At 40.7% G+C, this 24,690-nt stretch overlaps 1 protein-coding gene across 6 annotated transcripts in view; it reads right to left on the minus strand.

The window, feature by feature from the left end:
• The window catches only part of LOC149261385 (uncharacterized), a 291,611-nt gene that overhangs the window by 105,703 nt on the left and 161,218 nt on the right, over positions 1-24,690 (minus strand). For 5 of the 6 annotated variants that reach the window (XM_089422115.1, XM_089422117.1, XM_089422121.1 and 2 more), the window contains 3 exons: positions 21,175-21,640; positions 20,886-20,998; positions 20,725-20,790 (listed from right to left, as the gene is read on the minus strand). In XM_089422115.1, coding sequence (XP_089278241.1) covers positions 20,725-20,790; positions 20,886-20,998; positions 21,175-21,640 — 645 coding nt within the window. The remainder of the gene's footprint in view (positions 1-20,724; positions 20,791-20,885; positions 20,999-21,174; positions 21,641-24,690) is intronic. The other variant, XM_089422123.1, reaches the window with a different exon arrangement.

Here is a 24,690-nt window from a genome sequence, read left to right on the forward strand (position 1 = left end):
AGGATCAAGAAGGAAGAGGAAGAGGATGCGGCTCTGGCATCTGCAGGAAAGCAGGAGAAGAGGAAGAAGAAAGACCTCTCCAAGGTCAAGTGCTTCCATTGTGGGGAACTAGGTCATTTTGTGAACCAGTGTCCTAGGAAAAAGAGTAAGGGAGAGGCTTCGAACTCGAAGGCAGACAAGGAGGTCGAGGAGGATGACAATTGTGCCACGAGTTCTCATGTGCCACTTGAGAAGAAGTGGAGAGACATCGAGTTATAGTCGACAGGACTACAGGCGATGAGGAGCAGGATCCTTGAGGTACCCAACCTCTTGGATTATTCCTTGCTACGGGAGCCCCGAATATGAGTAGCGGGGCTCGCAGATGTAGGTAGATACGGAGGAGAATGAAGGGGTGGAGAGTGCTACAGAGCAGGAGTCCCCGAGCACTGCGAGGCTAGCAGGCTGCAATAGTGCGAGAGGCACGGAAGTGTTGCACCAGTGCATGATGGCACAGAGAGGTGTGCAACGGTGCGAGATGCAGGGAGTTGTTGCAGTAGTGCAGAGGTCAGTAGAGGGAGCACTTCTTAGCAGCAGAGGGAGCTTCAGCATCGGGAGTGTTTCTAGCCTCACAGGGATGTCAGACGTTGGGTGGATCAGTTACTTACTTCTCAGTAACTGAGTTGCAGTGCAGTAGCACGATGCAGCATGATGAGAAGGGGATGCAGCGTAGATGCAGTGCTGGGAGGATGGACCAGCAGCAGCACGGATTTAGAGGGCGTTGTCGTACAGATGCAGTAGTAGCAGTGGCAGGGCCATGGGCAACAGTATAGGATGCAGCAGTGCAGAGGATGTTGGGCGAGGAGGCCTAGCATCAGCGCAGGGACCGGTGCAAGATGATTAGGGTTAATGCTCAATGAGGAGTATTACTAGAGCACAGTCCTCGCTGGAGGGAGTGTTGATTTGGGGTACCATCGGATGTGCTCTAGCCATGAAAATTGGTGGAGAGGCTAAAGCACATGAGATCTCCAAGACCCAGAAATGGTTTGCACAGATTGTACCTGGTGTTAGTGTCGGTCATGATGCCCTCCATCAGTGATCAAAAAACTCTATGCATATGCATAAGTAGGTGTCTCATCGATGTCAGTTTTGCATTCCATTAGGCATGCCATAAAATTGATGGAGGAGCTGGTCCTTGTTCCCTTCTTGGCTTTGCTGGATCAGGTCATATCAGTTAATGAACTTGTGTCACGCTTGTTTTGTTTTGTCTTGAAGTCCAAAGTCTTAGGTCTAGGGTTTCAGTCAAATGTCATTGCAAGATCATGAGTCAGAGGTCCATGGGTCCCCAGCAAGCCGGAAGGAGGTATGTAAATATGTTTCATTGATATTTTCATCAGGTACAGCTCATTTATACCTTGGATTTAAAAACCATGTTTTTAAAGCCAAGGTCATGTCAATTTTGTAAAAAATAAGGAAATTTCAAAAAAAATTCACAATGCCGGCAATAACCCTGGTCTCCTCGCCAGAGTCCATCAGATGGTCTACCTGCAAAAAGAACGGAGTTAAAGCACTCAAAAAGTCAAATTCAGGACAAAAGTAAACTCAAAACAGTGTTAAAAGAAAGTGCCAAAATAAAACATTAGAAAGTGGGTTTGGTAAGTAAATTTTTTCAAATTAGGCTTATAAAGAGTCAAATTCCCTCTAAAACACCCTCATTGTGCATCTAAGAGCTCGCAAAGAAGAGTGAGAGGGCGAAGAAGGCGAAAGGAGGCAAAGGGCAGCAAATTTGAACCATTTTCAGGTGCGCGACCTGTCAGAGGGCGTGCGCGACCTGTTGGGCAGTGCGCGACCTATCAGGCGCCCCTCCGCAGTGCAAAAACTCAATGGGCGCGACCAGTCAGGTTGTGCGCGACCTGTCCAAGCCTGTGCGCGACCAGTCAGCCTGTCACTCACAGAACCACTTCAAATTTTCTCAAATCGCCCTCTTGCTTGCTAAATTGATCGAGAGCACCATGTCAACCACTGAAACCTATGAGCAAGGTGATGACCGGTCTTCTTCCACAGAGGTTGAGGTACAGCAGAGGCCTCGTAGGGGTGGCAAAGGTGGTCATCATAAGAGAGAAGAGCCCACATCTTTAGCAGAATTACAGGCCTGCCCTTTGGCAGTGAATTATTTCCGATACATGTCATGTTTGCAGTTTTGTGAGAGGCTTGCCCAGATTCAGCACCACAGGGAGTTGGCCCGCTTATTTGTTTTGCACCTTCATGATGGGCAGGTCACTCTTGCAGGGGTGAATTTTGTGCTATCTCCGGAGGTGATTTCAGAGGCTACCGGGATACCAAATGTGGGTGAGGTGTGGCCCAAGCGCAAAATGCTGGATTATGTTTAATTTGAGCCATATGTCAGGCCAGCATTCATGAGCCACTTGTCGGGGGTCTTTCCTTTCAGATTCCTCCGGGGGGGAGTATGCTCCGATCATGCGGCTTATCATGCATTACTTCACATGTGAGGGGAGATTTTCACAGGTCTTCTCTTATCACATTCGCCTGTTGATGCACTTTACCCGAGTGAGGATGATGAACATCCCGGTTTTCTTTTTCCAGGACATTCAGAGGATGGTGTCCGTGTTTCAGAGGCGGTCCCAGCTCAGCAGTATAGGAGTTTGTGCCATCATGGTCTCATCCAGCTCATTGTTTCCCATCAGTTGAGTCAGCAGGGCATTCCATGGGCAGACTTCATTTCTCATGATTTCTTTACAATGCCACCACAGCCACACCCAGAGCCAGAGGTCATTTATGAGGAGGGAGGTCCATCTCACCAGCCCGAGATCATTGTTCCGAGACAGGTTGCTTCCTCACCTCAGGTCACCTACCAGAGAGGTCACAGGACCTTGTTTGCAGCAGCTCGACGAGTACTTTCTCCACAGCAGGTGGAAGGGGTCTCGCCATCATCATCTACAGGTCAGCGAGTGTTATCTCCACACCAGGTGGAAGGGGCCTCGCGTTCTCCATCAGCAGTATGGGAGGCCAAACAGCCCATGACAGAGGAGGAGAGAGCCGGTGACACACAGGTTGACATCATTAATCTTGATGCTCGCTCCCCCACTTCAGATTTGCATGAGATCATCCGACAAAGAGAGGCGGAAAACCGCTTGTTACAGCAGAAGCTCGACATGGCCCAATGGACAATAAACTATCTTGAGCAGCGCAACAAGCAACTTGAGGATGAGAAAGAGTTGGATGAGCTGTGGAGGATTCGAAGTGACCGATTCATCAACCGTAGGAGGCCCGGTGACTTGCTGCCCAAGGAGAGGGAATCCATGCTTATCCGTGTGAATGCACACTTGCAGAGGCTGTTAGAGAAGGCAAACGAGGACAAGAGGTTGCTACGGAACATGAAGAATCACTATTGGGCGAGGATGCATGTTTGCAAGGCGAAAATGAAGATGTTCCAAAGGAGGTTGTCCGAGGCCCGTAAGAGGAAGAAGAAGACCAACCCGCTCCGTATCTTGGCTGAGGCCTCTCTCACTCACCATGATACTCATTAGCATCCTCCTAGCAGCAAACCCAAGAAATTTTGAGAGTTTTGAAGCATTTTTGGCATTTTTGGGAATTTTACAGTTTTTGGCCATTTCACTGGTCTCACCCCGCGCGCGACCATACATGGGGGCAACTCAGAACGGGGAAAACTTTGCATTTTTGGAATTGTCATGCAAAAATACACTTGCCTATGGATGGGTTTCAAATTTTATGGAGATTTGGGCTTCCAAAAGCTCAAAGTACATGCAAATTTTGACTTTCTGCCCCTATTTTGAGTTGCAGAAAGCCGTCTTGGGAGAAATGACTTTTGAAGGGTCAAATCAACTCCAAATTCAGAAATTCCAGTGGGTTGGAAAGTAGACTCGCAGACCTTTCCAACGAGCTATCTTGCACCTGATTTGGACACCGAGAAGGCCCTCAAACAGAGCTGTGAATGTGCGCGACCAGTGAGAGTGATGTGCGCGACCTGTCAGGGAAATTTGCTTGTTTTGACCAGTTCGGCCAGCAAAACACTGTTTTCATCTTGTTTGACTTTTGAGGCATGTAAATGATGGATTTTTGTGTAATTTTCATGGCACTTAAATACTTTTACTCTCCTTGATCACTTCTAGAAGATTCTTTGATGTAAATGGTAAATATTTAATGCATGGATAGGTTTCCTAAGTTTTAGAGGCAAGTTGTTTTGACTGCCTATTATCTAGTGCTCAGTTTAGAATTAGTTGAAACAACTCCTAGGAAGCTGAGCTCGACCCCTAGAGGTGGGGAAAGGAGTTAGATCATCTATATTATGCCTTCTCTTGCTCATTTTCATGGTTGGACTTTTGAGGGAGAAGCTCCTATTGTATATTTTACTTGTATCTCTGCAATTTGAGGAAAAGGAAGACCAGGGTTTTGCAGACATCATTGGGATTCTTGTGGACTCTTGTGTTGATGGTGTGTTCTCTTATTGTAATTGTAAGTGTGTTTATGTGTTCCATCTCTTTCTTTACTGCAGCTTATTAAACAAATGAAGTGATAAAGTTTGAATTCATGCTTGCCATGCTCAGCTTTCAAATTTGTTTAATGTTTATGTTTTCCACTGTCTAGAGAGGATTCAAAGTCATTGTTTGCCCTCTTTAGCTTCTCTTTTTTCTTCCTTGATCATCCATCTCAGCTAAAGGCATCAGCACAAACTCCTACCTTGCCCCAAAGACCCACCTGCAGAAACTGTGTCAAATCCCCGCACCCTAAAATTGCAGATCCTCAATTTGCCACCAAAAAAAAAAAAAAACCCCAAAAACCCGCAAATCAACCTTTTAATCAGTTTACTAGCCTAATATCAGTGTCACTGTATTGGTCATCTATGTCCATTGAATATTTTACTGAGATTGACCGGAGAGAGCCTTCTCATACCCCGTAGGGCTAGCTACGAGGTGAAATGGTTTGATGTTGCCTTGAAGGTTTACCTTCCTCAGCCTAGGGTGAAATCTCAAGCGCTAACATAGTGGCGACCATACTGGGGAGAACAAATTGATGGTTTTGCTTATTGATGTGTTTAATTCATAAGCTTAGACGGAGTCTGAAGATACGCCAGGTAGCCTTCGAAAACGCTCTTGTTTTACATCAGCGTAAGTAGATAAACGCTCCTTCAGTCGACCTCCGTGAGCTTGTGAATGAAACACTTCATTTGCATTTCACCCCAGTACATGTATCAAGTTCAGATCTGATTGTTGATGGTGAACAATGATCAGACACTTGAAAGGCTGAAATCATTCACTGGTGACTCCTTCACTGAAAACTCTAGAGATCAATGCTTCATTGTGACTTCACTGCAGGAAGATCAGTAGCTGTGAGATTTTCATGATGGACCTAATCGCAAGAAGATATGCTCCCTTGAGCCGAGATCACATTCCAGGTTTTCCAAATAAAATTCCAAAGGTAGATTGGTCAAGGAATTTGCCTACATTTAATGATGATGGTAAGAAGAATGCTGCTTTACATCTAGTTAGATTTCATATGCATATTCGCAAGTTGAAGGTGGATTTTCCTGAAGATTGCTTGATGAAAATATTCTTGGCCACTCTGGAAGGTAAAGCCCAATCATGGTATAAAAGTTTGCCGCCTGCTTGTATTTACTGTTTAAAGGATTTTCATGCTATGTTCATTGAAAGATATCAAGCATCTTATCCATCATTAAATTTGGTTCATGACTGTTGCAAACATGCTTCTACTTTTATTGAAAGCCTTGAGAAATACTATGAAGATGATAATTTTATGGATGTTGAGATCATGGAGGCTTTGTATGAGAATCCATTTCAGCAACATGAAGAAAACCTAGTGGATACCCATCAAGATATTTTGCAGCATAATCAAGATCAGCAGGTTGAAGATGGCCATATGGCTGAAAGTGATGAAAGAGAAAATCTTATTTCAGATCTGCCCACAGAAGAAGACAGCAGGCAGATTGAAGAAGACACGACAGCTACTTCAGATCAAAATTCAGATCATGGTGACCAAGAATACCTTGTGCCGAATCCTGAAAATGAGAGTTTTGTTGTTGAGATCATGGACAAAGTTCTTGATCCAAATGTCCTTATGCCATCAGAACAGAGCCTGCATGAGGAGGTAATTCAGCCAGTTCATGAACAGCAAGATGAGATCTTTGTTCAAGTAAGTGAAAAATATTCTTTCAATCATAATTTGGATAGTTTGATTGTCATGACATATCAATATGATCAACAATGTTTCCAAGTTTCAGAAGATCAAGACTGTCATTCAGATTTTTCATGTTTTGAAATGTTATTTCAAGAAGACAAGCCTTGTTTGAGCAGAAGAAAACAAAAGCCATTGTCTCCTTTGTCTGAAGAGGAGATAGATCAGCTTTTGAAAGGTCATGCTACAACCCAAGCTAAAGCAAATCAGCAGTGTGCACATGGTCACGAAAGTGTTGGTGAAACTTCTTCCTCTTTTGAAAATGATGATAGTCTTGTAAGTAGTTTTATAGATCAGCAAACAGATAATATTTTCTTTCATGAAGATGATGAGGCTGTCATGTTTGATGATCTTGAGGATTGTTTTCTGTTTAAGAATGATTTAGACCATGAAATTGAGGAATATAAGCTTGAGAGAGACAATATGTCAAAATTTCTCACGGTCAAGGAATTTACAGCCAACACTCATATGGCAGAAACTTATACTTCTCTGTGCCTTCCTATCAATCAGCAACCCACTGTTCTTTCAGATCAGAATGAAGCGAGTACTTATATTTTTGCAGCTGGATCTCCAAACAAGGTAGTGCTTCAGGGTTATCAAGATCCCTTTGGCATTCTTCTGCAAGCATTAGAAAAGATAAATGTTGCCTGGTTCATTATCATAAGCTTTGGTTTCAGTGGTTATTTTGAGTTGCCTACAGGTTCATCGTTTCGCCTGCTCGAGATAAGCGAGAGCAGAAATTTGGTATGTAGCCATCTGCGGGATTGGTTACATTGGAATGCTCATTATACATGATTGTACATATTTTATTAGTATGCAGGTGGTTGTCATCATGATTCCAAATCTTGATGGATTGCTGTCGTTTTTCCAAAAGCTTTGTAAAGTTTTGTTAAGTCAGTCATGAGTCATTTGTGTTTGGTCTATTGAGTGAGTTTTTTCAAGTTATTTCAGTTTGCCATCGAGTCGGTTTGAGTCAAGCTTCAGTTAAGTTTCAGTCAGTTTTCAGTCAAGTTTTCATTCAATAAATGTGTCAAAGTTTTGTGTCAAAGGTGTAAATAATGACTCCATCGCCCAATGGTTGCAAGCACTGGTCTGCTCTCCCAGATGTCTAAGGTTCTTGACACCTCCAAGAAGCTACCATCCCCATTGGAGCCAATGTTAGTGTCGATCATGATGCCCTCCATCAGCGATCAAAAAACTCTTTGCATATGCATAAGTAGGTGTCTCATCGATGTCAGTTTTGCATTCCATTAGGCATGCCATAAAATTGATGGAGGAGCTGGTCCTTGTTCCCTTCTTGGCTTTGCTGGATCAGGTCATATCAGTTAATGAACTTGTGTCACGCTTGTTTTGTTTTGTCTTGAAGTCCAAAGTCTTAGGTCTAGGGTTTCAGTCAAATGTCATTGCAAGATCATGAGTCAGAGGTCCATGGGTCCCCAGCAAGCCGGAAGGAGGTATGTAAATATGTTTCATTGATATTTTCATCAGGTACAGCTCATTTATACCTTGGATTTAAAAACCATGTTTTTAAAGCCAAGGTCATGTCAATTTTGTAAAAAATAAGGAAATTTCAAAAAAAATTCACAATGTCGGCAATAACCCTGGTCTCCTCGCCAGAGTCCATCAGATGGTCTACCTGCAAAAAGAACGGAGTTAAAGCATTCAAAAAGTCAAATTCAGGACAAAAGTAAACTCAAAACAATGTTAAAAGAAAGTGCCAAAATAAAACATTAGAAAGTGGGTTTGGTAAGTAAATTTTTTCAAATTAGGCTTATAAAGAGTCATATTCCCTCTAAAACACCCTCATTGTGCATCTAAGAGCTCGCAAAGAAGAGTGAGAGGGCGAAGAAGGCGAAAGGAGGCAAAGGGCAGCAAATTTGAACCATTTTCAGGTGCGCGACCTGTCAGAGGGCGTGCGCGACCTGTTGGGCAGTGCGCGACCTATCAGGCGCCCCTCCGCAGTGCAAAAACTCAACGGGCGCGACCAGTCAGGCTGTGCGCGACCTGTCCAAGCCTGTGCGCGACCAGTCAGCCTGTCACTCACAGAACCACTTCAAATTTTCTCAAATGGCCCTCTTGCTTGCTAAATTGATCGAGAGCACCATGTCAACCACTGAAACCTATGAGCAAGGTGATGACCGGTCTTCTTCCACAGAGGTTGAGGTACAGCAGAGGCCTCGTAGGGGTGGCAAAGGTGGTCATCATAAGAGAGAAGAGCCCACATCTTTAGCAGAATTACAGGCCTGCCCTTTGGCAGTGAATTGTTTCCGATACATGTCATGTTTGCAGTTTTGTGAGAGGCTTGCCCAGATTCAGCACCACAGGGAGTTGGCCCGCTTATTTGTTTTGCACCTTCATGATGGGCAGGTCACTCTTACAGGGGTGAATTTTGTGCTATCTCCGGAGGTGATTTCAGAGGCTACCGGGATACCAAATGTGGGTGAGGTGTGGCCCAAGCGCAAAATGCTGGATTATGTTTATTTTGAGCCATATGTCAGGCCAGCATTCATGAGCCACTTGTCGGGGGTCTTTCCTTTCAGATTCCTCCGGGGGGAGTATGCTCCGATCATGCAGCTTATCATGCATTACTTCACATGTGAGGGGAGATTTTCACAGGTCTTCTCTTATCACATTCGCCTGTTGATGCACTTTACCCGAGTGAGGATGATGAACATCCCGGTTTTCTTTTTCCAGGACATTCAAAGGATGGTGTCCGTGTTTCAGAGGCGGTCCCCAGCTCAGCAGTATAGGAGTTTGTGCCATCATGGTCTCATCCAGCTCATTGTTTCCCATCAGTTGAGTCAGCAGGGCATTCCATGGGCAGACTTCATTTCTCATGATTTCTTTACAGTGCCACCACAGCCACACCCAGAGCCAGAGGTCATTTATGAGGAGGGAGGTCCATCTCACCAGCCCGAGATCATTGTTCCAAGACAAGTTGCTTCCTCACCTCAGGTCACCTACCAGAGAGGTCACAGGACCTTGTTTGCAGCAGCTCGACGAGTACTTTCTTCACAGCAGGTGGAAGAGGTCTCGCCATCATCATCTACAGGTCAGCGAGTGTTATCTCCACACCAGGTGGAAGGGGCCTCGCGTTCTCCATCAAAAGTATGGGAGGGCAAACAGCCCATGACAGAGGAGGAGAGAGCCGGTGACACACAGGTTGACATCATTAATCTTGATGCTCGCTCCCCCACTTCAGATTTGCATGAGATCATCCGACAAAGAGAGGCGGAAAACCGCTTGTTACAACAGAAGCTCGACATGGCCCAATGGACAATAAACTATCTTGAGCAGCGCAACAAGCAACTTGAGGATGAGAAAGAGTTGGATGAGTTGTGGAGGATTCGAAGTGACCGAGTCATCAATCGGAGGAGGCCCGGTGACTTGCTGCCCAAGGAGAGGGAATCCATGCTTATCCGTGTGAACGCACACTTGCAGAGGCTGTTAGAGAAGGCAAACGAGGACAAGAGGTTGCTACGGAACATGAAGAATCACTATTGGGCGAGGATGCATGTTTGCAAGGCGAAAATGAAGATGTTCCAAAGGAGGTTGTCTGAGGCCCGTAAGAGGAAGAAGAAGACCAACCCGCTCCGTATCTTGGCTGAGGCCTCTCTCACTCACCATGATACTCATTAGCATCCTCCTAGCAGCAAACCCAAGAAATTTTGAGAGTTTTGAAGCATTTTTGGCATTTTTTGGAATTTTACAGGTTTTGGCCATTTCACTGGTCTCACCCCGCGCGCGACCATACATGGGGGCAACTCAGAACGGGGAAAACTTTGCATTTTTGGAATTGTCATGCAAAAATACACTTGCCTATGGATGGGTTTCAGATTTTATGGAGATTTGGGCTTCCAAAAGCTCAAAGTACATGCAAATTTTGACTTTCTGCACCTATTTTGAGTTGCAGAAAGCTGTCTTGGGAGAAATGACTTTTGAAGGGTCAAATCAACTCCAAATTCAGAAATTCCAGTGGGGTTGGAAAGTAGACTCGCAGACCTTTCCAACGAGCTATCTTGCGCCTGATTTGGACACCAGGAAGGCCCTCAAACAGAGCTGTGAATGTGCGCGACCAGTGAGAGTGATGTGCGCGACCTGTCAGGGAAATTTGCCTGTTTTCACCAGTTCGGCCAGCAAAACACTGTTTTCATCTTGGTTGACTTTTGAGGCATGTAAATGATGGATTTTTGTGTAATTTTCATGGCACTTAGATACTTTTACTCTCCTTGATCACTTCTAGAAGATTCTTTGATATAAATGGTAAATATTTAATGCATGGATAGGTTTCCTAAGTTTTAGAGGCAAGTTGTTTTGACTGTCTATTATCTAGTGCTCAGTTTAAAATTAGTTGAAACAGCTCCTAGGAAGCTGAGCTCGACCCCTAGAGGTGGGGAAAAGGAGTTAGATCATCTATATTATGCCTTCTCTTTCTCATTTTCATGGTTGGACTTTTGAGGGAGAAGCTCCTATTGTATATTTTACTTGTATCTCTGCAATTTGAGGAGAAGGAAGACCAGGGTTTTGCAGACATCATTGGGATTCTTGTGGACTCTTGTGTTGATGGTGTGTTCTCTTATTGTAATTGTAAGTGTGTTTATGTGTTCCATCTCTTTCTTTACTGCAGCTTATTAAACAAATGAAGTGATAAAGTTTGAATTCATGCTTGCCATGCTCAGCTTTCAAATTTGTTTAATGTTTATGTTTTCCACTGTCTAGAGAGGATTCAAAGTCATTGTTTGCCCTCTTTAGCTTCTCTTTTTTCTTCCTTGATCATCCATCTCAGCTAAAGGCATCAGCACAAACTCCTACCTTGCCCCAAAGACCCACCTGCAGAAACTGTGTCAAATCCCCGCACCCTAAAATTGCAGATCCTCAATTTGCCACCAAAAAAAAAAAAAACCCCAAAAACCCCCAAATCAACCTTTTAATCAGTTTACTAGCCTAATATCAATGTCACTGTATTGGTCATCTCTGTCCATTGAATATTTTACTGAGATTGACCAGAGAGAGCCTTCTCATACCCCGTAGGGCTAGCTACGAGGTGAAATGGTTTGATGTTGCCTTGAAGGTTTACCTTCCTCAGCCTAGGGTGAAATCTCAAGCGCTAACACCTGGTTTGGGAGATATTAAAATAATTAATATTTTTAATGGAGTTCCTAACTCTAAACTTAGGAAAAATAAAATATTAATGGGTATTAATATAAAACTAGGCTAGAAGGGTCCAAAAGTCATGGATCAAGCCAAATCTAATCTTAGTCGTTGATTAGAGATTTAATCTCGGTCGTTGAAGGAACAACAAGAAAAGTATAAGAAGAGGCTTGAGGGTCAGTTGGAGGATACACCAGAGTGATGAGTCATTCGTTTTGCTAGAGCGGATTTGCTAAAAAAAGTTGAATCAGTGATCAGCAATGAGGGGCAATGAATACGAGGCAGAGAGGCAGAGATAGTACTAGGAGACTAGCGCAAAAGCAAAGAGAGCGAGAGCAGCAGCCAGTCCAAGCTACATAGAGACTAGCAGAGGCAACACAGAGCACAGAGGGACTGCGTCATACAGGCAGAGGGCAAAAGGAATGACGCAGAGCCTCCCAGAGGCTACGCAGTGCCTCAAAGGGTTGACACAGAGGTTCCTGGGGCTAACATAGGTCAACAGGAGGTTGACGCAGAGGCCAAAAGGGGCAGCGTTGAGCTTCAATTGTGTCGAAGAGGGTTTCTTGGGACAGGTTTTCTAAATACTTGTTTCAGAATATAGAGGTATTGTTGCCATCTATTTTTCTCTGTCGGGTGAGCCGGTTAGGCACCCTGGTGTACACAAAAAGACTGCATAAAAATATAACCCTCAGAATAGATGCACCGATTTTCCCGCATTGGGTTTTTCCGGGGACAGTTGTCCAAAAATAACGGTGTCACTTGTGTGCTTGTTTTCTTTCAGTTGTTGATATGTAGATGTTGTGACTGTATTGTGTTTATTTCGGTATTTAAATGTATTAAATAACTTGTTCGAGTTTAGACACGTAGAAGAAATAAACCAACAGAATACAAATTAAATTCCTAATGGATAAACTTAGGAATTTCAACAAGAAACACCTTAACAATGCACGCTACTACTCAAATTGCACCTCACATACCTTGTTGCCTCCAAAGATGTTCCAATAGAACTTTGTTGTTGCCTTGTTATTGTCAAAAAATCCCTAAGAAACCTCACTTTTCACCCAAGGCTACCCTAATAGAACTTGTTGCTACCCAAAGAAGCCTAGAGATACCCTAAGGCCTTCGTTGCTTCCTAGAATTGAACTTTGTTGCTCTAGATTACCTTCCTCGGCCCCCTTGCTGCGTAGACTTCACTTCGTTGCCCCAAATATAGCTTTTAGAGAGGAGTCACTGCCATAAAGGCAACTTCGGGAGTGGTTAGAGTAATTGGGTGGTTCACTCAAGCCCTCGATACTCAAAACAAGAGATTTCCCAAGTTGTCAAGAACAATGCCTCAAGAAATCACGCTACCACATAATTCTGCCTCCTAAGCCCGCCCTACCACAGAAAATGACTTGAAGGTAGGTCATTGCCTTAGACTATCTCAAAAACCCTTGTTGCCACAAAATAGACGAATGTTGCTTTAGAAATTATGCAAAACAGAATAAAGAGAGATGGATTGGCTAGGGTGGAATCTTTCACCACCAAAACCAATCGGAAAAAACAAGTCTTAAAACACTCCAAGAACCTTGTTAATTTTCTCTTAGAGCTATATTGTTCTTTGCTTTGATAATTGTATTACATCATTTACACATTGAATTCACCCCACAACATTATAACATTATTACATCATATGCAATTATGTAGAAGGAAAAACATCATCAGTAATGTAGTGGAAAATAAAAAGGAACAATAGAAGAAAGTCAAGCACAAAGAGAGACCAGGCAAAAGCCCACAAGGGGGAAAACCCAGAATTCTTCTGATTATTATTAGATTTCATCAATTTTTCAACTATGATACAAGGTACATCAATATGAGACATCATAAATCAAGTCAAGCCACCTGGGGCTAAAAGGGGTTCACAACTTTGTTTGTGAACAATACGAGATACATCCGAGAGAGCTGACAAACTTTGTTACCATCCAGAATCCTCTGACAATAGGAGGGTTGTTATATCAATAGCTTGTCATGCTGATATGAGGGCTGCAACATATAAATACTACCACTACTCTGAGATGCCAATGATGCCAATGCATGAGTGCATAATCCAACATATGCTATTGTGTCATGACTGTAAATCAATTCCAAACATACTATGCAGGGACCATACAACTGTGAACCATACAAATGCCGTTGTTTATATGGTGAGATCACTCCATACCTTATATAATTATATCATGCTTTGAAGTGTCAAGACTACGAAACCATACTGAGATCTGCCATACCATATACAATTATGTAAACCAACGAAATTATATACAAACCAATGTGTTGTGACTGTAGTTCATATCATTTCATATACTAAACATATGCAGTGCCAAAAACCATACTTCATGGAGACAATGCACAGAAAGGAACCACATATATATATATAAGATTCGACCACATAAATAATATGCAAAAGGGTCATATATATAACCACCATGCTGAAGTCGTACAGCCGAGACTACCATGCTAGGGATCAACATTTTACAGTGAGAGAACATATAAACCAATTCAGAGGTGCCATGACTGTAACACATATGCGATGGTTGTATATGCGATGTGCCAAGATTGTCAAAATTGTAATACATATGTGATGTGCAAAGACAGTGATACATATGCGATGCCCAAATAGAGAAATCATGCGATGCATATAAGACTAAGTGATGCCATGAAGAGATCATACCAAAGATGTGATGCATATGAGATTGTGTGATGCCATGGAGAGATCATACTAGAGATGCGATGCCTATGAAACTGTGCGACGCCATAACTCATATATATATATATATATATATATATATATATATATATATGATGCCATAGACAAAGAGAACAACCATTACAGCGATGCTACTCAAAGAGTAGAGGAATAGAAAATGCGAGAGACCTGTGGTAATCTAACAATAGTCTTGTATATGTGATAGACCTGTGAAACCCATCCGAGAATCTCAAAGTTATTTCTTGTCTTCTCGAAGTGCCATTTGGAGATCAATTCAGTTGGGTATTGTTCACCACTAAAGTTGCACCTAAAAATTTGACGACTCCATGCCTAAGGATATGTCAAAGGCTTCATGTACCATCATAGTTCATATATCATCAGAGTTTTTTAACTCTATCTTTTGCTTCACATCTTTTCCTATATTGTTCTTAGATTTCGCAGTCCTATGGGGATATTGTATAAATGTCGCTAGCATGATGAATAAAGCTATGCAACAGACATAGGATGTTGAGACTCGATCAACAAGTGAGTATACCTTGGAGTGTTTTTTTTTTTACTTGGTTAATTATTCCTACTTTTCAGTAACGAATAATTTTCTAGGTTTTTTCACTCACTGCATTACCCCAAAATCGGGGTGATAGCTTGAAGATCGTGCCTTAAACGCATCTTAGTGTCTAGAGTCAATGTATATTACCATGCTATATCATCTCTAAACTTTTGCGGAATTTGATTAGGTCTAAGTAGGAGTTTTTAATAATTAAAAATTTCCTACAAAACAAGTTTTTTAATTAATTTCTATGTAATGATGTAAATAAGTGGCCTTAAGAAATGTCTGGGGCATCTGGCTACTCGAAATTCATCCTCGGAGACCCAGCATTATCCTAGGACCCACTTTGAGGGTCAAAAATTGACATATAGTCCCTCAAAAGCCAATTTTTCTAATTTTAGTGGCATAAATTAAAAAAAACTCAAAAAATTCAATAATTGGAAAAATTCTTAATTTTTTCCAAAGTCAAAATAAGTCAAACAAGTGACAAGGAAAATTGAGGGGAAGTCAAAAGTGATGTGGCAGCCATGTGGGGCCCACCACATAAGGTACAACAAGTCAAAGTGAAAATTCCAAATAGGCAATCAACAGTGCAGCTTTTAAGTTTCATGAGACACCACAAAATTTGTCAAAGGTTTGAATTAAATTTGATGGGGCATTTTCTAAAGCTTAAACTTTAATAAAGTGGGTGGGGATTGGACCCCACCTCACTCCTCGTATAGTCTACATAGAAGGCATCCAAACAGCTATACGCACATGCCCATTTGAAATTCCAAGCATGAAGTCCACGCTACCATGTAAATGGTCAAAGATTGATAGTTGGAGTTTTTATTAGAGTTTGTCTCCACACTTTTTGCACATGTTACGTTGCCAGTTCCATGCATCATAATCATTCAGTCTTTGAACCTACACTGGCAGTCCTCCACTTGTACATAGGGTGTCTCATTTCAGTTCCACGCAGACACTCCAGTTGATGGTCCAAATAGCACGTTGGGAAATCATTTTTACATGGGAGCTAATTCCCCTTATCTCATCTTTTCCAAACATGTACATGAGCAACCAACATAAAGGAAACAAGTACAACTCTACCTGCCAGCTTCCATCAGTTACACAACAATCCACAGAGAGTATGAACAACAGTTCGTTAGCTTGTTTATCAAAGGTGGCGGAGTGCGGTTCATTGTTGAAGATTCGTTGGGAGTGTGTATCCCCTTCTCACCCACTTTATCACACATTTGGCAGCCCATAAAATATTACACATGAAGAACGGGGATACGCTACTAGTAAAGGATGCTACCTACAGGAGTTTGGAAACACATGGACAACCCTCTAAGCCACTTGGATTTTGACTTGGTCTTGAGATCTCCACCATTTCTACACTTGTCACTTGAACTCACATTGGGATTGGCTCTCATAGTTCTATTTAAATGAGCCTTGGTCTCTCATTGTAGTATTCATGTTATGAGCTTTTGGGCTTGAAGAAACTCTGTCATTTTGTACACTTGCATTTTGCTAATAAATACAAAGACTTTGGGGCAATTTTGGTGGTGTTCTCTTCGCACTTTGAGGTGATTTATTTCCAGAATCCACACTATTGTTATTGGGCTTCAAGTTCTTATACTTTTGAATGTTGTTAGCTTCTATTTCCATCTATTTTGGATTGATATGTGCAAGCGATCTTGCACATATCTTTGATTTTAGAGTAGTATTCTAGGAGTGAAATTGCCAATTGATTTTTGGAGGAATCTTTGGTCTATTTCACCCATTGTGTTGCTCTAATTCCTTTTGCAAGTTAATATTTGTCTTCAAGTGTGTAGGGAAAATCTATTTGAATTGTGTGTAGGAATCCATTTGGGCGTGGGAGAAGTTTCACATAGATCAACTCACTCCCGGATTCAAGGTTGCTCAAGACCCATCAACTTTCACTTCAAGGCTTTCATCTAAAGAGAAGCAAGAGGGGAGTTCTCTTTCCCATTATCTACTTGAATCATTTATAAATTTAAATTACATGCTTCTTTTGATCTAGAGCTTTCAAAGACTTCATAATCTAATTAAGAGCAATTTTATAAACTAGACAAGTATGGAAGTTCACTCCCTTCACTTGGTTTGGTTTCTTGTATATTAGTATGTAGCATATTTTGTTTTTTTTTGCATGCTCTCTCCACTAATAATCCTCTTTGTTTTGCAGCCCATAGTTGGAGCCTTTGGCAACTCATCTTGTGACAAGTCTTGAGGAGAGATTTTTTTAAACTTCTAACTAGTGTTTGCAGGACCTCTCACACTTTTGGAGATCAATTTCAAGGAGGTCGTGAGCACTTGAGGGCAGCTGCAAAATAGCTAGGCCGTGGGCCCTTTGAGGTTGATTTCTTTCTTGTAATTTTCAGATTTTGAGAAATTTTCCATTGGCTATTGAGGTTGCCAAGTTTCACAAGGAGACTCTAGCTTCTAAAGCTCCTACTTTGTAAAAGTTTCTCCTTTATCTTTTGGGCAGCCTTCTAAAAGGTCTTCTCCTCATTGTAACATTTAATAAAAGTTCCAAATTTTCTTGTGGGAGCTTGGGATTTTACCCATGGCATCCCTCCTCATTTAGAGGGAGGACTTTTGTGGGTGGATTGACTTGCATCTCATTTTTCTAGTTTTCTCACTTAGTTCATTTACATGCTCTTTTGGTAATCTAACTCACATAGCATCCACATCTAATTTCAATTTTAGTTTGCTTTGTATTTCTCAAGTATTTGCAATCTCTTACATTCCATGCACAATCTTTGAGCAAATGCAAGTACTCTAAGTTTTATGTGGCAAGTTTAACTCATTTACTTAGCATTTTGCTTCTTTGGAATACATTGCCTCATTATATGCTTACTTGTTGCTTTGATCATATATTTTAAGCAATCATTTTGCTCACTTTACAAGCAAGCATTTTACTCTTGGCTACATTTCAATTGATACATGCTTCATTGTCAATTTATGCTCAAGTATATTGTCCATTGGTACATCCTTTGTTAAGATTTAGTTGGAGCAAATTTGCAAAATCTTGGTCATTTATGAAGCTCAATTGATACATGCTTCAATGTCAATTTATGCTCAATTATATTGCCCATTGGTACATCCTTTGTTAAGATTTTTATTTGCAAAATCTTGGTCATTTATGGAGCTTATGTTTACATGCCATTTACTCTTACAAGCTTGTGAGTAATATTTGAAGTCATTGATACAATCTTATTGTGAGCAATTTATCCATTTACTTTGAGGCATTTTCCTTTGCAAACACTAATAACATACAAGCATTTAGGCATTTTAGTTTTAGATCTTGCATACTTAAAATTTACCTCCAAGCATAAGCTTGGTTGAATAGAAATAATAGGGCCAAGATTTTCTTTGAAAGTTCTTCCAATTGGTACGGATTAAGGTAAAGTGTGCGACCCTGCAGTTATGAAGGTGGCTTTGTCCCCTTGTAGAAACGAAGGCACACATGGCTTGTAAGGATTAGGGGAAGGATATCGTTAACAAAGACAAGAGCTTCCTCAGCCCCTCTTCCTTGCAATGACTCCAATATTTACCCTTCGGTAAGAGGTTGAAGGGAAAATCTCTCACCTAGAATAGGGATTTAGTTTAAAATTTTACCAAGATAATTGCATCTCACTTTAGCTAGGTTGCGTATCATTCTAACTCGTTTATTTTTCCAATTTACTTGCAAATTTATCTCATGTACTATGTAACTATCCATTGAAGTTGTTATTTTTATTGTTTAAGTATCTCATTTAGCAAGTAAACATTTTTCTTTTGCAAGCAAGCCTTTGGTTCATTTAATTCCATTTTGCAAATCATTGTCCTTTAAATTACTACTATACATGCTTGTGATCATGAATGATAGTATCTTTATTTAAGCATTTCGTTAAAGTGCAATTTATACCTTGCAATCTTTTTATCTAACATTCATTTGTTTTGCAGGACTACTCATTATCTCATTTTCAGTATTTACATTTGAGCAAGCCTTTCGTTTTCTTGAAGCAAGCATTAAGGCATTGGTTTTACATGTTTATCTTTTGAATGATGTGTTAATGATCATTGAAAATAATTTTTAATTGATTATTGAATCCATATCTTGTATTGGTCACTAAGCTTGCTCATAGTTTTGTAGTCCCATTGACTTAAGATCTCCTAGAAACTCGCATCATTTCATCTAAATTTTCATTAGGGACCACCCCCCTTAGCTTTACCTAGGAGAGCTTTAACGGAAAGAGTTGGGAATAGGTGATAACCCCATCTCTTAGGTTCGCCACCAAGCCACACCTTGTGGGGTCAAGTACTTTTCCCACACTAACCTAGTTGTGTGTGCCAGGTAGCATCAACAGGTATATATAGTTGCTTCTATAAGAGGTCGCGACCTTTGAGTTGAAGTCGGCCTAGAATCCTTTGCAGTAATTTAAATTCAAATAGTATATTTCCCTCCATTGAATTGAGACTGACCATAAAAATTATTCTTTTTCATAATTAAATACGAGCTAGGGAATTTCTCCTTAGGGAAATTCATCTTGGGGCTGCCAAATTTTAACAAGCCTCGGCCCATAAATCATAAATATCAACAATCCATGATGATTAAAATGATCCTCGTCTCTCCTTTTTATAGATTCCCTTTGGAATCTTCCCTCCTAATTTTAATTTGAGGGGCTAACAAGTTTTCCTCTATTTACCACAAATTATCTAATGTTCCCCCAATAATATCAAATAATGGGTTTCCCAAATCCCCCTTTACAAATGACTATAGCCTATGGGGTTAGATAGGCTACTTCATCCTTGCTTTAGGCCAATTAATTAGAAGAGGACATTACAATCTCAATGTCAATGTCACTTGAGATTGATGGTTGAGATTAATCTAATTCACTAATGCAAAAACCTTTGCATTTCATTAAATTAATTCGCTTTGTCTTATAGAACTCAATTACATTAATCACAAATGCAATTGCTAAGTTTAAGTCTATTAGGCAACTTCCCCATACCTAAACACTTCGGCCTACACATAAGTATCTCCCAAAGCTACAAACATCAACGATGGTTCACCTTGGTTCTCACAAAGAAATGTATATGCTTGATCCTCTTTTCTCTTACAATTCAATTTTTCTACAGATAGCAGATAAGGAAGCATTAGGGGAATTTATAGGTCTAAAATGGGCCTCCTAAGGAAAATAATAAAACAAGAATTATGAAATATTAAAGAAAAGAAAGAAATTCTTATTCTATTTTCAGCTTATCTCCTTAAAAGTTTACTCAAATATCAAGTGTAGGCAGTTGTCGGATGCAGAATTCCGCATCCAATGAGTACCCACTCTGCATACTTTTGAGAAGACCCTTGGGGATGACATCATCATCTTGAATCTTATTGGTTCTTTTGAAGCTGATTTCATTAGTACATTTTTTGTTTTGAGGCCCATTTTTTACCTTAAAATTCCCTTAATAGTTTACAGAGGTGGTGGCATAAACCTTTATGGTTGATGAATCACTGTGATAAACAGGGATCATTGGATCTGCATTGCACCTGTCCATCCGTGTTGTATGACACAACCCAATACTAGCTAGGGATGGGTGCACCAGGAGGCAACTAGTATGAAGATATCTGGCTCTAACTTCTGACATTCATATACGTTTATTACTAGCAATACAAATTTGCCCATCTGGTGTTTGCAATGCCTCCAATAAAAGTAACTCAACCAATAACATGTTGCTTGAATTACTAGACCTAAACCTAAGGCTTAAAATGTCATGAAGATTAGAATTAAGATCCATGACATAACATACCAGATTGCAAACATAACCTATATTTCTAATTTCTAAACAAATAGCATGCATCATTAACAATGGCATATATTATAATACGTGTAAATAGAAATAGAATCCGGTTAAATCTATCATTTTGAGTCCAAGAGCGTGTCTTTAGATAAATAAACCATTCAATCGATACGAAGCACGGCAAACTACATCTGAAACGCTGCAGTTCTGGTTAAAATGAACTTGTATAGACTCCCATTTTAGGATATTACTGTGGGAAATAGCCATATTTAAAGGAATAAGATCTTACCAAGCCCTTCAGAGTCACTGCAATAGGGTGACCTTCCAAAGCCTCCTTTACTTTTGGTGAAACATTCTGCAAACATCAAGTATGAGAATGAAATAAAACATTAATAGTATAAAGAAGCAAAACCTTGGACGTTTACAGCTACACAGATAAAAGATTCTGACTCTCAGAATTTCAGCTGCTGCAGCAACACGTTCACTATTCCACAGCTTCAGCATAAGAACAGTCAGATGAAAGGTTGCCGGCTTGATGAAAATTGATTTATCAATTCCCCACCCTGCAAACACTTATTATAGTTACAATAGATTGCTTGCCTTGAGAAAGCAAACACATTGATAACAAAGCTCCTTAAAGAAGTTGAATAACAAATCACACCTTGAAAACTTATGAAAAAAAGTCATCAAACTGTCAAGAAAAATTTACTTCATTGATCTGTAATAGAAATAGTCTTACTTGCTCGAGAATATAAGGTTTGTGATTTTGCATTCACATCCTGAATGATGCTCTTGACATCTAACTTGACACGAACATTATCACCATCTACATTGAGATTGACTGCAACAGCCTCTTTTTCATTAGAATTATCATCTGCTGGATGTGCATGAGTACTCTTAATTCCAGAAATTGATCCCGGAATCTTGGAGATTTCATTATTAACAGGGATTTCCAACATTTCTACTTTGACATGCTCAGTATTATCTTCAACACTCAGGCCAACTGCAATTTTTGTACCTTCAAAATCATCGTCGGAAGATTCAGCATTTGAATCGCTGTCAGAGTCACTTTCCTCTTTGCCAGCACTACCACTTAAAGCTAGAACAGAGTTTTGAAAGTCCGTGAGCTTCTCTACAAGTTCTGTGTGAACAGCCAGTGGCAAGGAAATGAAGTGAGAATACTGGAGATTTGGACTTTTAACAGCCTGCATCAAATAGCCAAATTATCAGTGCTCAAATGAAAGATAAAATATGCATCAAGGGTCATAAATTTTAGATGCTTTCATGGATCTCCATGATTGACATAAAACAGTAGGCAATGATCACGAATATGTTTCAAAAACAGGGAATCTGTTATATCTAAATATCATATCATGTTATCTAAGTTGCACGAAACAGCGAAACGGGTACGAGTTTCCGAAATGGGCACGGGTACGAAATGTGACCCCCCCAAATTTTGGAAACGGGGAAACGCAATATATATATATTAGGACATTTAAGAAATACGTGCAATCATAAAGCATATATGATACATTCTAATTTATTACATTATGATTAAATTGTAAATTGTCAATGCATAAACTACAAGTCTCTAAATTTACAACACATTTACTCATGAATGATCACATAATGAAAATAGCAATATCCAAAATCAGCCACAAGAAATTTCTAATTTCTTGTCTCCTACTTGATTGGAAGTCTCCTCCTACATAGTCGAACAACCTTAGTGCCCTTGATTAAATATAAGTTCCATACCCTAGTACCCTACGTACTCTTGATTATTGGGAGTCTCCCCTGCATAGAGGGCTTGGTTCTCTTGATTAAATACAAGTTCCATACCCTAGTACATGACAAAATCCAATGGAAACATTGCAATCCCCCCCAATCTAAGTTGCACGAAACGGGGAAACGGAAACGAGTTTCCGAAACGGGAAGCGATACGAAACGCGACCTCCCCAAATTTTGGAAACAGGGAAACGCGAATATATATATATATATATATATATATTTAAAAATATTTAAAAATTATTAATATATATGTGCAATCATAAAGCATTAATGATACATTTACATTATATGATTATAATTTATTACATTTAAACATTAAGATTAAATTTACATCACATTTACTCATGAGTCATGAATAATCACATAATGAAAATAAAAATATAGGAACTAGAAAATCCAAAATCAGCCTTTATTTATATTAGTATATGAGGCTGCAAGTACAATAAAGACTATAAGGCTGCAAGAACTATAGAGACAAGTCACAAAAGACTAATCCTCATCAAAAATAGAAGCAGCAGAATGCTCAACAGTGGATGGTGGTGCTGAAGAAGATGATGCACCAATTCCACTTCCAGAATCGTCCTCAATATTCAGGGCAACAAGAGAGAGATCCAAATCAGGATTTTCTGCATCCACATCCCATTCTTTAGAAGGACCACTGTTGTATTCTGGACCCCTACGAGATGCAAGGCGAAGGTTGGAGTGCACATAAACAAGATCCTCTGCTTTCTGTGAGCCCAACCTATTGCGCTTCACAGAATGAATAAAACCATAAGTGCTCCAATTCCTTTCTGCTGATGAAGAGCTTGCCACTTGTGAAAGAATACGAATGGCAAGGCTTTGCAAATGTACACCATTTGCTCCATGACAAATCCACCACCTAACTGGATTCATGGTGCTTCTCTCCTCCAAAGCTCATATATCTGCATAATCATCTATTCCTGCAGCAAAACTGGCAAATTCCTCCTTTACCTCCCTATGTAGATGAGAAGGAAACATTCTCATAAGTGCTTTTTTCACCCCAGTAGCCACCTCTCTATCCTTATGGGGTGCCTTCCTCTTCCCATTGCTTTTAGCAATAAGCTCCTCATCATAAAGTTTGGGGTTCAAAGCATGTGCTAAAGTGTGCAATGGTGTATTGAAATTGTTCCACCTGTCAACAATGATTTTCTTGATCAAACCAGCAAAATGATCATCAACAAACAAAAGTTGTGGAGACTCCTGCGAAATGATTTCCATAGTTTTGTCAACCATGGAATCCATGCCATCATATACCTCTCCCAAGAAAGGTTGGTCAGTGTCAGCACTCCGGAGAAGCTCAAATGCAGGGGTTGTGAACTTTAGCAAGAAATCTACCTTGCTCCACCAATCCTCATCAAGGCACAATCTACGCACCATAGATCCCCGCTCTGAATCTGCTTGTCTCCACTCAATCCAAAGTTGACTCACCACCATAGAAACTAATGCATGCTTAACCTCAACAAGGCGGCGCAACATCACGAAGTTTGAGGCATATCTTGTCTCAGCAACTTTTAACAACTCCAATTTGGAGTACTCTCGAAATATGGCCTGAGACTGGTGGTGGTTGGTGATGAATTTGATAATCTCCCTTGCTTCCCCTGTGACTTCCTTTATCCAGGAAACTTTGTTGTCGATCTCCTCTAAGATCAGATTCAGATTATGGACAATGCATGGTGTCCAAAAGATGTGGTCATACCTCCCCTCAATAATTAAACCTGCAGCTTTGCAAACTGGTGCATTATCCGTGATAAATTGCACCACCCTGTTAGGCCCTATTTGTTCAATAGCTTTTATAATAACATCAGCAATGAACTGTGCATCTTTCACCTCTCCTGAGCAGTCTTCTGCCTTGATAAACATTGCTCCTTTGGGGGAAGTGGCAATGATATTTATCAATGGTCTGCGCCTCATATCTGTCCAACCATCTGAGACTATGGTAACCCCAGAGCTACTCCAGGAAGAACGAATTGGAGCTAAAATGTCCTCCACAAGTTCCTTCTCATTTTTGAGAAGCTGGGTTCTGACTTTCTCATAGTTGGGCCCCTTGTACCCTTGAGGAGCTTTGTTAACTGCCCTTATCATATCTTGCCAGTAAGGAGAGCGAACAACATTGAATGGGATACCACATGCATAAATGCACCTAGCCACTCTGGAATCAGCTTCTTCTCTTGCTTGCACATTCACCAATCTAGCAATTCTGCTATCCTGAACTGAATGGGATGCCCCTGGGCCTCTGGTATTTTTGGGTGCTGGTTGTTCATGTTCTTGAGTGTGACCAGCTCTCCTCTTTCTTGCTTCAGCTACAACCCTTGGCTCAATGTTAGATGGAGCTTGAGTAAGGTCATCATGCCTTCTCTTAGTACCATCCGCCTCATCTTGCTCTCTTTGATATGCCCTCCTTACCAACGGATCTGATGTTTTTGTGCAACCTGAAATCCCCTGTCCT

Source organism: Pinus tabuliformis, chromosome 6 (genome assembly GCF_031772625.1).
Source record: "Pinus tabuliformis cultivar Carrire ecotype Pingquan chromosome 6, CPIR1, whole genome shotgun sequence".
Classification (NCBI taxonomy): domain Eukaryota; kingdom Viridiplantae; phylum Streptophyta; class Pinopsida; order Pinales; family Pinaceae; genus Pinus; species Pinus tabuliformis.